Source organism: Gallinula chloropus (assembly GCF_964237585.1).
Source record: "Gallinula chloropus genome assembly, chromosome: 1".
Classification (NCBI taxonomy): domain Eukaryota; kingdom Metazoa; phylum Chordata; class Aves; order Gruiformes; family Rallidae; genus Gallinula; species Gallinula chloropus.
Genome location: NC_140085.1, coordinates 10,414,204 through 10,428,388, shown reverse-complemented (window position 1 = coordinate 10,428,388; position 14,185 = coordinate 10,414,204). Strand labels below are relative to the sequence as shown.

Sequence of the window (14,185 nt, the reverse complement as noted above, 5' to 3'; positions counted from 1 at the left end):
TGGTTGCAGACATGTTTTTTCAAAAACAGTCAGAACCAATAAAATCTTTTATAGAACTCCCTTTGCCTCCATCCAGAAGAGCTTTTGGCAAGTAAACAAACCCTACATCAATATACACATCTTCACATTGTCTGAATGTGCAATTTTCTGTAAGTACCTAAGTAAAAAATTGTGTCTGGCTCCAAGACTCATTTTAAATGGTCCTTCAAAAGCATACTGAAACCGTGGATGAAATGCAGACTGACGTAGACAAAAACACAGGAAAAATAATCTATCTTAAAAACTCCCTAGGAGACAGGCTTTCACATATCCACACATACTCATCAAGGGTAGGCTCACTGACCAGAGCTCACACACAGCAAAATTTCCAAGATGAACAGCTCTGACACTCCACTTGATCATCAGCTTTACAGATGCCAATCATAAAGAATGCCATGATATATTTTTAGAGTTTAGCCCATCGTTCACTCCATGTTGGGTGTATCTTCCAATAAGCAGTTCACAGGGGATGAAAATTTACTCCAGCTATTGAGCATACGAACTGACCATTCAGGTTCACCTGTTGGAGTTAATGCTTTTTGCCCAGCTTTATCAAAACCTATACAGAAGCTTTTAACAAAACAGTCCTTCAGATGCCTGTGCTTATCTTCAGCAAGCCTACTCCTATTCTCATGATCTAGAAGGGTGAATCTTTTTTTGGGCAGGGCTGCTTTCTGTTGCTGATGGTTTATGGGAGTAAGATACTAATTCTTTTTTAAATTTTTTTCAGTGAGAAAAACAAATCACCATGTCATAAAATAAATACACACCAGCTACAAGGTTCTGATGTATGTGAAAGGAAAACGAAATAGAGTACCAGCCAAACCTGTTTATATAATTTTTCCATTACTTTATGCAACTGTTGCTAGGCAGTCATGTGCCATGGTGATGAGTGGAGTGTGAATACCTAGACAGATCAGAGAGACATATGTTACCGAACACATTATGTATGGTGTTTTCTCTCTAGACTGCTGTACAAAACCATCCATCCCTTTTCCCCAAGAGGACTCCAGTGTCAGATGGTTCACAGAAATAGTTCATGGGGTCTGACCTTGTGGCAATACAGGTATCACTTTCTGCTCTTAGTTACACTGTTCTCTCTAGTGAGTTAAAACAGACAAAGTGCATGTGCTACTGCATTTTAAGCAGGGGCTTAAACTAAAAGAATGAATAAAAATTTTGAAAATATCAGTACTTTTTATAATGGTTTTACAATCCATGCAATCTACTTCCTGAGCCAGTTTGTAAAGCCTCCTATATTCTTTCCATAATCAGCTAGAAATAGAGACTACAGAAATTTAGAAAGATCTATATTGGAAAAGTAATTTACACTGTTAGGTATGAAGATTGTACTATCCTGTAAGAAAATTGTAAGAAGAATATCTTAAGATACTTCAAGCAGCTGTACAGGGAAAAATGTTCGAAAACAAAAATAATATAAATTATTTCCTGAGTAAATGCCTTCCACTCACCCCATACATAATTTGAAATTAGTTCCTTCAAATTAGTAATGTGTTTTAACACAAGCAATAAAAACAGTGGCTATAAACAACCACAAAAAACAACAAACTTCCACCATAATGAAGAAAACTGACAGCACAAACCATGGGTTTCATGCTAGATAGCAAGAAATGTTTAAACTATTGTAAAAGGAGAATCAGCAACTTTTGTAATAATCTAAATATTGAAAGGAAAGGGAAACTTGAAGGAAAGTTCGAGATTAACTCAAGTGGGAACCTTTGCTGCTGAAATAAGTAAAATTTTTATATGTGCCAGGGCAGGTTCTATTACTTTGCTCCAACTGATCAGTAATAAAGTCAGATGTGATTTTTGTCACACTTCACTGCAGATTGGAGCAGGACACCCACAATGAAGGTTCAGCAAGACAGCTGGTGGTGCAAAGCTGAGCAAATGAGAAAAAGTCTGAGTGGGAGTCGGGAGATTGGAACTAATAACTGAATAAATTAGATGTCCAATACCTTCATTTACTGAAATTATTTCATCATGAAATAAATGCATATCCTGTGTTTATTTCAATGTGTAATATGAAATTCAAATCTGCTTTTACATATGTATGCAATCAGTCTTAAACGCAGCTGTATTTATTGTCTTAAAGTCCTGAATTTCACACTTACAGAGTACCCGCTTCAAAAACTAGTAGTTATTCACAGAGACCTTCTTATATAAACCTTCTTCCTCAAAATCCACTTCATTTGAACATACCAAAGTCATTGATCACTTCCATGGGAAATCTTACATTTTTAAAGAAGGACAAGCTTAAAGCTTCAAAAGACTCCAGGAACACACCACAGAAATAGCCATCCTAGCACCCACAAAGAAATCTAGAGGAATTTTGGTCTGAAAGAAGTTTATGCCAGAACTTGAAGGTAAGGTTTTCTTAAAAAAGTTCCTCTGACTTGAACATCAATGCATCATGTTTCTTGTCTATTATAGATAAATAGATTTTTTTTTTATGCCAAACTGTCCACAATGACACACTTTATGACCTTTCCTCAATATAGCAACTGATAATGCAATCTTTGAGCACCTGGTTAGTTGCAGGTGCACTGAAGTTTCTGTACACAAAAGTTTCACTCACTTTTCCAGTTCAAGCACTAATGCCAGTTATCTCACTCTTGAATTTCCCCAAAGTGAAACTAGAAAGCTCACTCCTAAATGATGCAATGTGCTACCAATGGTTATTGCAATTAGTCTTTTGGGTTTAAACCTGAAATTTTAACAACAAATTGGTAAATAATACACTAGTTGGATGCAAAACCTTTTTACCAGGTATCCACCTAAACATGTACACTAGAAAGAAATCTATCTGCTACCAATGTTTTTATATCATTGTGGTATTGAACAAATGGGTTGCCCAGAGAGGCTGTGGAGTCTCCATCGTTGGAGACAATCAAAAATGTCTATGAGGAACCTGCTTTAGGTGCAGAGGTTTGGACTGGATGATCTCCATAGGACCCTTTATGATTCAGTGATTCTTTGATTCAATTTTACACCTTGGGGAATTATTTGTCAGATTCAAGATACGGAAGCAGTCTGTATTTCTTCCCATCAGCATTTCTGATCAGCCACACTATACCAAAACAAGACAAAAATAAGCTTCCTAAAAACCCCTTCTGGCTATTTATCACTAGTTAGTCTTTGGTGCCAGGTCTGCTATACTTGAATTTCTATAAATTGATAGAAGTGTTGGTACTGAAAACAAACCCAAACTACGTTGCAAATTTAAAATTAGTATACCAGGATGTATGAGAAGCTGTTGAAGCAGTAAGAAGAGATCAGACATTAATATGAAGCCTTATTCCCACACAGAGCAAGTAAAGAGCAAGGATATCTGTAAGCACATAGATCAAACTACCACAAACAACAGGTTAAAATAAGTTCACTCTATGTTCTAATATTGCTTTCTGTGCCATTTCTATATATATATAATTACAACAAGAATGGTGATCAAGATTAGAAATAGTCCTCAGAGATCTCTTTCTTAGCATCCCACAAGAATGAAATATCCTGAGTATCACCAAGTCAAAACTCATGACTCAGTCTTTCAGCTAATGAACACTCACACACATTTACAAAGCAAATCCACCCCACAGCCTTTTCCAAGACACATGCTGGGGTTATGAAGAGTCTTTTTTTTTTTTTTTCACTTAAATGAAAAGTAAATATTTTTAGTAGAGCAGCAATTTTTGTTTACAAACCTATTAACACATGACTATTGTGGTCATATTATAAATGTAACCAGTGAGTGCTTAAAACCAAGCAAAATGGCAAAAAAAGTCACACTGGGGTTTCTTCTCACATGAAGAAATGAGAACACACTTCTAAACTGTACAAAGAGAACCACTGCTGCCTTTCTTCTCCAGTTTCACCCCCTTTTACTCATAAGCTGTTTTCCTAAATTACATGATTTTTTTCACTGAACTTGTTAAGGCCTTAAGTGGTCATGATGGAACATTGTAACACATCTGATGTTTCAGCATAACGAAGGTAAACGTAATTTTATGCTCTGGTAGCAAACATCAGTTTAACAAACAACTACTCACCTCTGTTATATGAGGATTAGGATTGAATCCGCACAGGCTGCAGACAACTGTATGACACTGTGTGCAGGTGTTGTAGTTGGCCTGTTCTGGCGCATGCAGCAGCAGCTCAGTGGTGGTGCAAAGAGGACAGAAGGTTTTCTTTGGAGCAGACTCAGTGGGTTGGCTCGTACTGGCTTGCTTTTGCTGCAGGGGTTTATCAGGTCCTGGTTGCTGGCCTGGTGGTTTTGTAAGTCCTTGTTGTTGTGCCGGGGGCTTTGTGGCCCCTGAAGTCTGAGAAGGTGGTTTTGTAGACCCTGCCTGTGGTGGCACTTGTTTTACAAGCCCTGCTTGCTGCGGAGGTGGCTTCCCAGGTGCAGGCTGAGATGTTTGTTTCCCAGGTCCTGTTTGCAGAGCAGATGGCTTTTCAGGTCCAGGTTGCTGAGGCGGCTGTTTTGGAGGTCCTGGTTGTTGGGAAGATGGCTTCACAGGACCTCCTTGCCGTGCAGGTTGTTGAGATGGTTGTTTTACAGGTCCTGGCTGCTGTGAAGATGGTTTTGTGGGAGGTGGTGCTTGGGATGATGTCCTAGCATTATCTGTTTGCTGTGGTGATGGTTTTGTTGGGCCTGGTGAAGGTTTTGCCGAAGTCTGTTGTTGAACAGGCTTCGCTGGTTCTGACTGTGGTTTTTGTGGTCCTCGCGGCTGGGCTGGTTGTTTCACTTGTTCTAACTTAGAGTCCACTGGGTGACCAGGGGCCGGTTTTTGAACTTGCTTTGGTTCCCCAGGCTGCTGCTGCTGAGGCACTGGTTTGGAAGACTCAGTTTGCTGAGGGGTAGGTCTGGCAGGTCCTTGTTGAACAGCTGGCTTCGGAGACTGTTGTTGAGCTGGATGTTTTGCAGTGCCCCGCTGCTCCTCAGGTTTCCCTTGCTCTTTCTGGGTAACCTTTTGTTTCTTTCCAGCTTCTTCATGGGATGCATCTGACTCTGATATCAAATCAAAAGGATTGAATTTGTTCACAACTGAAGTGACTGCACTCAATGGATTGGCTTCTGAGAGAAAACTGGGCATCATGCTTGGCTTCTGATCTTCTTTAAAATCAGTCCTGGATTTTGATTCCCTTAGACTAATAGAAGAAGGACTCCGTCCAGGTGCCCGTTGTTCTGTCTTCAGCACATCTACTGTTCTGCTTTTACTTAAACTTGGTGGTCCCGGATCTGGAGGCTTGCCTGGTTGCCTGGGATGGTGGCTTGTATCAAGCTCAGGATGTCTGCAGACAGAAAAGGTAATAAAATTAAAATAATGCAGAGTACTAGAGAAATGAGATAAAATAAGTATCTGTCTGGGGCAACACTCTGAAGTTCCTCAGGTGCTTAAGTGTTTGCAAGACCAACGCTTGTAACAAGACACATGTAAAAAGTATTTAAACAACAAAACAGAACAAAACCATTGTTCTATTATATAAGTATCTAATCATAAACTGATTTATTATTTAGAAAATAATCTAATACAACAACAGTGTTTAACCAGATAATTGTCTCTTCAGAAATCTCAGGAACTCAAAGCTACAGCTTCCTATTTTACCTAAGTCCAAATAACTAACTCTCCCTCTATCCCTTGGGATACAAACATTAGGACACAGAGAAGACAGGTAAAAACCCCAAACAAACAGGGGTGTCAGAAAATTAGCAACTCAAAACACAGCTGTACAAGAAAAACACAGCACAACACAAAATGTTTATGTACTTGTGTTTAGGCCACTTATCCAAAATTCGGATATGTTTACAATTCAGTATACAGTAGGAATTTAAACTCCTAAAATCCATGTACATTAAGAAGTATATGCTTCTCTCTAAAGTATTTACTTTGCCACCCATCCACTCGCAAAGCAGAATTTTCAATTGGATAAAACAGATGTCAGTTTGCAGAATTAGTCCTGAAGCTTTTTCTTTTTCAGATAGCACTACTACAGATCTTCCTCCCAGCACCATCCCAACAATTCACACTGACCAGAAATAAAAATCTCTTACTACTCAGGGTTTTTTTCCCAACTCTCTAACAGTAACATTTTACTGTGTTTTCCTACAGGAGAAAATAAAACTAAGAATTTGGGAATGAAAATGAAGATCGTGACTTCATATGCGACAGTTTTCAATTTGTTGCTATACTGAGCTGCAGCTGGAGGAAATGATATTGTATTCAATGATACTGCTAAAGAACAGATTATTCTATTCAGTGCTATCACCATGTTTTTGCTGGAAGATAAAAGTATTCTCTTTGGTGCCACTACAAGTGTTGCAAATATAAAATTTTCAGCTTTTACTTTGAGAGATCCAGTTAACTTGGATCTTGTTTTTCCAGACATGACATTTCTTCTTGGGCACTCACAAGCAAAATAAACAATCGCTCATTAAACTATATTCCTTAACTTTATTATTTTAATTTTAAAAAATAAAAAATTGCACAACTCCGAGTTTTATCAGAAGCCTGCAGAATCATATATAGTAGATTCACCAAAAAATATATTTTACACTGTTAATGTTACCATGGGTTTACTATTCTTTCTGGTTTAAATATAGTTTTCATTGCATACCTAACAATGGCAATATAAAAGGACAGAGCTAAGTGGTAATCGTTTCTGTGCTCTTAATTTTTATATTTTCCTCACAATTTTATATCTGATGTTTTTGTAAATTAAAAATTTCCACATGAAATGCTTGCTAAGGACAAACTATTTCCAGCCTTCCCCATTCTTGTAAAATTATTGGCCATAATACTGGGAAGTTTACAACCTTAATGTGCAACCCACTGAAGTGAGTAGGTGCGTTTCCACTGGCATCATTGAACACTGATTAACTCGTTATTCATAAAAAGGATAATTCATAAAATATCATTCCTCCAAATATTTGGCATCTTTGCTTGTTAAAATAACAATTTTATACTCTATTTAGCTACCAGGTAGGTCTACCTGCTGTTCTGTTTCTCGCTATTTAGATAAGCACTCTCAGTTTATCTGAAGAGGTACTGCTTAGAAAGTGAAATCATTTCAACCATTCTGCTAGTGGCAGTCTGATACGCTTCCAGCATTAATGTTTGCAAGTGTTCAAAACGTTGGAAGGCTTTGTTCAACAATGCTAAGAGTGGTAGGGGAAGAAGAGAAAAGGATTGATCAAGGGTACTTTGAAACTCATGTCAAGAAACACAGTACCATGGCCAAAGCTTACAGTGTGAAGGTGGAAGAAAAAAACCCCAACTGATTTTAGAAATTGAAATTGGACATTAAGAAGGGGTAACCACAGAACGCTACTCCACCAGGTTTCATTTTTATCAAAATAATGTGCTTCATAGAGTCCTATCAGATCGGGAGTCAGGACTTGAAATGAGATTAAACACCATGAATCTAGGAAAGAAAAACGCAGGTGATTCTGCAAGGCTGCTGGTGTATTCTGGAGACCAGACTTGTCTTGCCTTTATACATAACAATGTTTCTAAGCAAGAGAGACAGAGTGTGGTTAGCTAACAGAAGAAAAAGCCTTGAAAAGACAAATTTCTTCAGAAATGTTACTTCTGTCAAAAGCCAGGACTTGCTCAATGCACTTTTAGGTAGCCAGAAGTTAAATCCTCCTTTTCTAGAATTATTTTACAATCAGCTTCAGACTGACATTGAACAATTTAAATAAATCTGGAGAATCAGAAATCCTAAAAAAAGTGTTGTCTTTATTTGACAAGAATTTTCTTATTTTAAAACCTTCTGAATCATAAAAAGCTCATGATTTTTTTTTTCAAGTCTCCAATCCAGATACAACAAGCAAATTCATTTAGTCCTCCCTTTCCTAATTCTTTCCTTTGTGCTGCTATGTTTCTCTCCACTTTGGCCTCGACTCACAGAGCTCATCTTTATTCATTTACATGAATATTACAGCCAAATCAAAGCTTACTTTGGAGTCAAGACGAGATTTAGTGAAGAGACTATTGGTCTAGTTCTTGAATGCCATAACTATAAAAACCTATTTAAATAAGGCATGACTTTTCCCTACTCATCAGTATAAACAGGTTTAAAGGGAAACACAGTAACTATGTAACTCAAATACAATTAGATCTTTTAGTATCTACAGACAAGAAATGCATAAACTTAGGCATGCCACTGGTGGCTAACTTTTAAGTGAATAAAGCCATGGCATTAAAAAAAATAAGTATCTCTTCTAGAAAATACAACATAAGCATATTTTGGAAGTGTGACTATCACTAAGGCTTCTTAGCATTTCTTCTCAAAATGCAGCATTTTTTTCTTTATTAAAGTCTATTGCTAACAGCTAACTAAGAAAAAAAAGAACCAAAACCCAAACAAAAACCCAACAAAACCTCCATAAAACCCACCAAAACCCAGCTGCATTAGATGGCTCGTTTTCAGTTTGGTCATCTAATCCTTTCAGTTGACGTGGAACAATTCCTCCGCAAGTGGACACTGACACAGTTACAGAGTCATTCAATGAATCTAGAACAACTGGAACTTGCTTACAAATGGACTGTGAATGTTTCGGCTAAGCTTCCTAACCATGAGTTTTTTGAAGACAGGTAATTGAAATAAGATGGAATGATTTTCATAGGTGCTAAGCAACCCAAACTCCAACTGAAACCTAGAGAATAAAACACTGAAAGGGGAGGAAAAAAAAACAAAACAAAAACCCAAACAAACAAAAGGTAAATTTGATTTAAGGAGTTCACTTCAGTTGCTCTAGATCTAAATGCTTATATTAAAATGCCGTATAAATACTAATTGCATTTATTTATCTCTTGCATTTTTGAAGACCTAAAAGCTGGAAGCCTATAGAAGCCCTGGAAGCTACAGTGTGTAATTTATGGTGGTAAAGGTGCAACTATGTTTCCTGGTACATAGGTTACTTACTATTAGAATGTCTGTACTTGCAAAAATTGTTACTTCAGGAGATCATCAATCATGACAAATTTGTACACTGTAAGACTTGGATTACTTTGGGAGAGGAATGTAAGCATTCAAAATAGGAAATAATGATTAAGTTGCTCAGATAAGGCTGAATAACAGCTAATATAACGTAAATCACAGAGGAAAAATACAGCTAATAATTAAGAGGTATTTTCCACACCTGATTTCTTTGGCCACTCAGACTAAAAAAAAGCTTGAAGCTAAGGAATCCCAAGTTTCAGCAGGCTAGTTCTTTATTTAGGCTTAAGCCTGGAAAAGGCTGATCCTTAATCCAGAGAAAATTCTTATTCCAAGGGTTTGGATCTGGTTCTTAATAATTACTCCCATCATTCTCCGTTGATCTCAGCAGCAAAGATGTGGGCAAGAGGAGCAAGTAAAGCCACCACACAAGAGCGCAGACAAGTAGTCTCATTACAGTGTGACAGCCACAATGATGCTACGATGGGAACTGCTACAGCCCCACAAGAGAAGCTAGATGATAGCTTACAGCACTGAATGTTAAAATGTCAACTTTGAATAAAAGTTAAAAGGCTGTAATTCACAAAGATAGAACATCTTTAAATGGAAAGTGAAAGTATGGCACGCTAACAAGATCAAAGTAGTTTCTGGTATAAATATGTTTGTGGGAAAGCAGCCATTTATAAATGCAGAAATATTAACATTGCAACATATTTAGCTTATTCTAAAATCTTACAAGGACATTTATCTTACTTTTCACTGGAACATTAGCATGAAACCATAAACTTGTAAAGTCTTTTGTGTCTTTTCCCATAGACTGTTATACAAAAGTAAATTATGAGTGTAGTTTCATAGAACTAAGTAATATGGGCTTTTTTTCCCCTTTAACATCTACAGTAGAGCTCTGACCTGAATGGAAAATTATATTCTACATGCATTGTTAATACCTGTTTAATAATCATGCAAGACATAAAACAGGAAAATCTGGTTTCCAGTTTTAAAAAATGGAGACCACCACCTCCAGTAGAATCCCAGTGATTTCAGTAGTTTGCCCAAGGATGAATTTGGTTCCACCCTCCTCACTTTTCTTCTAGAATTCACTTACACAAACCTAACATCATATAAATCCAATACGCCTTTATCTAAGGTGAAGCCAACCCATAAGAACCGCGTTGAACAGACGGGGAGGCTCCTTCCAGCATCCTCCTTCAAGACAAACAACACACCCAAACCCGCGGACCGAGAGCAACAGACGCGCCGGCCCCGGATGACGGGCGGGGGAAGCCGGAGAGCTCAGGACCACGGACAGGGGCACGGGCGGCGACGCCGGGCACCGAGCGGCAAGGCCGGCACCGGCACCGCGGGGAGACCCGGCCCCCCGCCGGAGAGGGGCAACGAGCTTGTTGCACGTCGGGCAGTGGATTTACAGGGGGGGCAGGGAAAGAAAAGGGAAGGGAGCTACCCTAGGCTTCACAGATGCACAACGAGGTAAAGCCATGGCCAGCCAGAACATTCAATCTGTTATTTCGCCTCCCTTTTTCCTTTCAACAAAAAGGAAAAGGGTGGAAAAAATGGAGAAGAAAAAAAAAAGCAGGAAAAAAACAGACTGAAACAGACCTCCTCAGTCCATGATTATTTAATGAAGCCAAATGATAGTTGTAGAGGTTAAGAACTGGCAGAGTAATGGCTAGCAAATACATTACGCCCCGAAGATCTGAAAGGTTCAACAAGAACATCTTTCCCCAGAAAGAGAAGCTTGCGGAGCTCATCAGCCCCGGGGAGAGCTCCTATCTCAGCTGTGGGGCACTCCAGCCCCGTAAGCACACACACACACACACACAGAAAACCGAAACGCTGCCTGCAAATCTCTCTCCTCCCTAGACACAGCAACTGCCCGTGCTCCGGATCGGTGCGAAGGGAGGGACGGGGAGAGGCGCAGCCCACTGGAACCGAGGGCCGTCGTTATTATTAGAAACCACCGGAGTGGGAAAAGCTGGAGAGTGCGGGCTCCATCCTTGTGCCCGTGCTCGTGCAGCCGCCCCCTTCCCTCCCTCAGCCAGCGAAATGCACGCGACACAGCGGGCCCGGATCGTACTGCGCCTCGCCCCCCGCCCCACCGCGATAAGACGGAGAAGGGGGGAAGGGAGAAGCGGGAGAAGGGAGATTTTCCGTGCATGCCTTTGCATGGGAGGCGGCTCCGCGCCGGCGAGGTTCCCTCTGGGCAGCCCCTGCGCCCTTGACATGACAGCGGCGATCTGCCTCCTCTCCTCCTCGCTCAGCTGGCTCAGGTCCGCCTCCACCCCGGCCGGGACCAGGCGCTGCAAGGGGGCCGCGGGGCCGCCGCCATCCCCGGCTGCCGCCGCCCCTTCGGGGAAGGCGCCCAGCCCTTCGCCTCCTTCCAGGCTCGCTTCGTTGCCCATGGCCGCCGCGGCTCCCCGCTCGCCTCCTCTCCCCTCCGGCGCAGACCAGGCAGGGGGCGGGCGGCTCGCCGGCGCGTAGCCCCGCTCCCCAGCGGGCGGAGCGGCGGGCGCTCAGAGCTCTGCGGCCGCCACCACGGCCCCGCGCGGCGGCAGCGTCGAGGCCGGACTCGCTGGCCGCCGCCGCGGCTGCCGGGGAAGTGCGGCGCCGCCAACCGCCCGCCACCCCGCGCTCCACCGCCCCGCACCGCGCATGCTCCGGCGGGAGGGCGGATCCACCGGGCGCACCACTACTCCGCGCCCCGCCCGCGCCCCGCCCCTTAAAGGCACCGCGCCACCGGCGCAGGTGACGGGAGAGGCCGGGCCGCGGACGGGGCGGTCTCTCGGCCAGCCCTCCTGGCAGGTGGTGGGGCTCGAACACCCGCCTGAGGGGGTGCCGCCTCCTGGTCCCTTTCTCTGCGCACACAAGGGCGTGCTCGCAGGTGACCGCAGCCCTGCGGAGCCAGGTAAGGGAGGGTGGAAGGCACTCCCGGAGGAGATCCACCTAAGCTGCCCCCCCCCCCCCCCCCAGAGCAGGGCCGCCAAGGTCGGGTTGCTCAGCGCAGCGTGCCGCTGAGGTTCGCATGTCTCTAGGGATGCAGGTGGCACGGCCTCTCTGGGCCCTATCCAAGGTCTAACCACACCCGGGATGGCCGGATCCAGTATGTCAGTGTCATTCCGGGGCTGGTGAGCCTTAAATGGCCACAGAACTCCGAATGCAGCCTCAAGAGCTGAGCATTTTGAGAGGAATCACCCTTCTTAACCTGCTGGGCACACCTGAGGTAGTACAGCCCAGTCTGCTAGGGGTACTGCTGAAACGTGCACCTTCTCACCAAGACAAAGCTGCTTCTGGGCCAGCCTGTGGAGTTATTCCTTCCCAGACAATGGACTGTGCACTTGCCTTTGTTGGCTTTCATGAGGGTCCTGCTAGTCCATCCTGCTGCCTGTCCAGGGCCCTGCAAGCAGCTGCCCTGCCTTTCAGTGTATCTACTGTTCCCCAAGCTGGCATCATTGACAGACCTGCTGAGGGTGTATTCCATGCCTTCGTCTACATAATTAACAGGTTTGTTGAATTTTATTAGTCAGAAAGTTACAACTAGTAACATGCCACCAGTTGGACTTGAAACAACTAACGACAACCCATTTAGGCCTGGCAGTTTCAGCCTGTTTTTCACCTACAGTAACTGTACAGGTCTCACTAATTAGGCTAGAAGGACATTATAGTTGATTGTGCTGAAAGTCCGATGGAGTGTGATTTGCCTGTGGGAAATATATGCTGTTTCCAGTAACCTTCCTGTCCTTTGTCTGCTCAGCCTTGGCTTCCTGGAGCGTTTACTCTGCAACCTTCCCAGAACGGATACCGGTCACATCAGCCTAACAACTGCCCTGTAGCTCTCTTGTGGATCCCCATTCTTGAGTAAAGGTGCAGTGCTTGCCTTTTTCTGGTCATTAGGGGACTTTCTCAGTGACCCTTCGAAGATGATAGAGTGACTTTGCAATAGCATCAGCCAACTCCTTCAGCACCCTTTGATCCACCTCACCTAGTCCTCACCAGAACCTTCTATATATATTGACCTTCACAGTCAATTCACTTCTGTATATTCAACTGGTGTAAGTGCTCCCTTTCTCCGCTACAGGTTATGTTCCACCCCAGAAACTCTGATGCTCAGCTCAGGAACCTGCGAGACTAAAGGATAAACCTTACCCATAAAAGCCATGGCAAAGAGCCACAAAGTATCTTGGTCTTTTAATGTCCTTTGCCATTAGTTTTCCCATCTCATTGATCAGGGCCCAATTTTTTCCCAAATCATTCCTAGACAACTTGCTAGATTGAGGCTGTATTTTGAACTTTCCAATGTAAACAGCTAGATATCAGTCATTTTAGCTCCAGGGGTGTGACAGCATTTGATGCTCTTGCTTGTCTCCTCCTCCAGCACCATTACCATTTTTCTCCAGACATGGCTGTATGCAGATCAGCCCCCAAAATGACCTACATAAGGATGTCGTCCAAATATTTATAGCACACTTGTACTGTAACAACCAGAGACCATTTTTTTCCAATGCTGGTTCACAATAGATGATGAAACTCATAGCAGCTGGGAGCTTTTCTCTCAAGTGACTTTAAGTTACACATCAAAAGAACATCTCAGCAGAGAACATGAAAGAGCGCAGAGGGAAGACCCTCTGAATGGAGTGGCATGACATCTGTGTGAGTGGATGCCTATTCACAGTGTTCTAGGTAAAGATAGCAGAGGAGGGCCCTGAGGAAGAGGCTGAATTTAAATATTCTATGGAGGGTGGTATTCCTGGCCTTTAGCTGGGTACTTCACAAGGTTATTAACTTCCCAAATGCATTTTTTCTACACAAAAAAACCCCAACACTATGCTTCTTTATTTAAAGCCAAATATGTAAGTAGACCTTTTGACTCAGACCTGGAAGTCATCTTATCTTTAAAAACAGATGGCATATGTCCAATAAAGAAGCAGACAAAACAAGTGAGATCAAAACACAGTCAGTTCACTCAATAAAACAATTAAAACTGGAGAAATAGCAGTTCTGTTAGTGCTTACTGATCAAAACTTCTATGCACTGTTCTTATTTCACAGTTAACATGCCCTGAGATAGAAGATAGCAGGAAAGAGACATATAATGCCTAAGGAAGTAAGCTGAGCCCAGATGGAGGCACAGGATGAGAACTGACCTTCAGTGGGAAGTTCACTGTTGGCTTCAT

The 14,185-nt window shown here is 42.4% G+C and overlaps 1 protein-coding gene across 1 annotated transcript in view; it reads right to left on the bottom strand.

Annotated features, from left to right (window-relative positions):
• Window positions 1-11,417, bottom strand: part of PCLO (piccolo presynaptic cytomatrix protein) — a gene marked incomplete at both ends in the record, with an annotated part of 357,904 nt that extends 346,487 nt beyond the window's left edge. Inside the window, 2 exons of the mRNA XM_084279271.1 lie at window positions 4,104-5,346; window positions 11,176-11,417. Of these exons, the coding sequence (XP_084135397.1) occupies window positions 4,104-5,346; window positions 11,176-11,417 (1,485 nt within the window). The remainder of the gene's footprint in view (window positions 1-4,103; window positions 5,347-11,175) is intronic.
• Window positions 11,418-14,185: the final 2,768 nt, after the last annotated feature.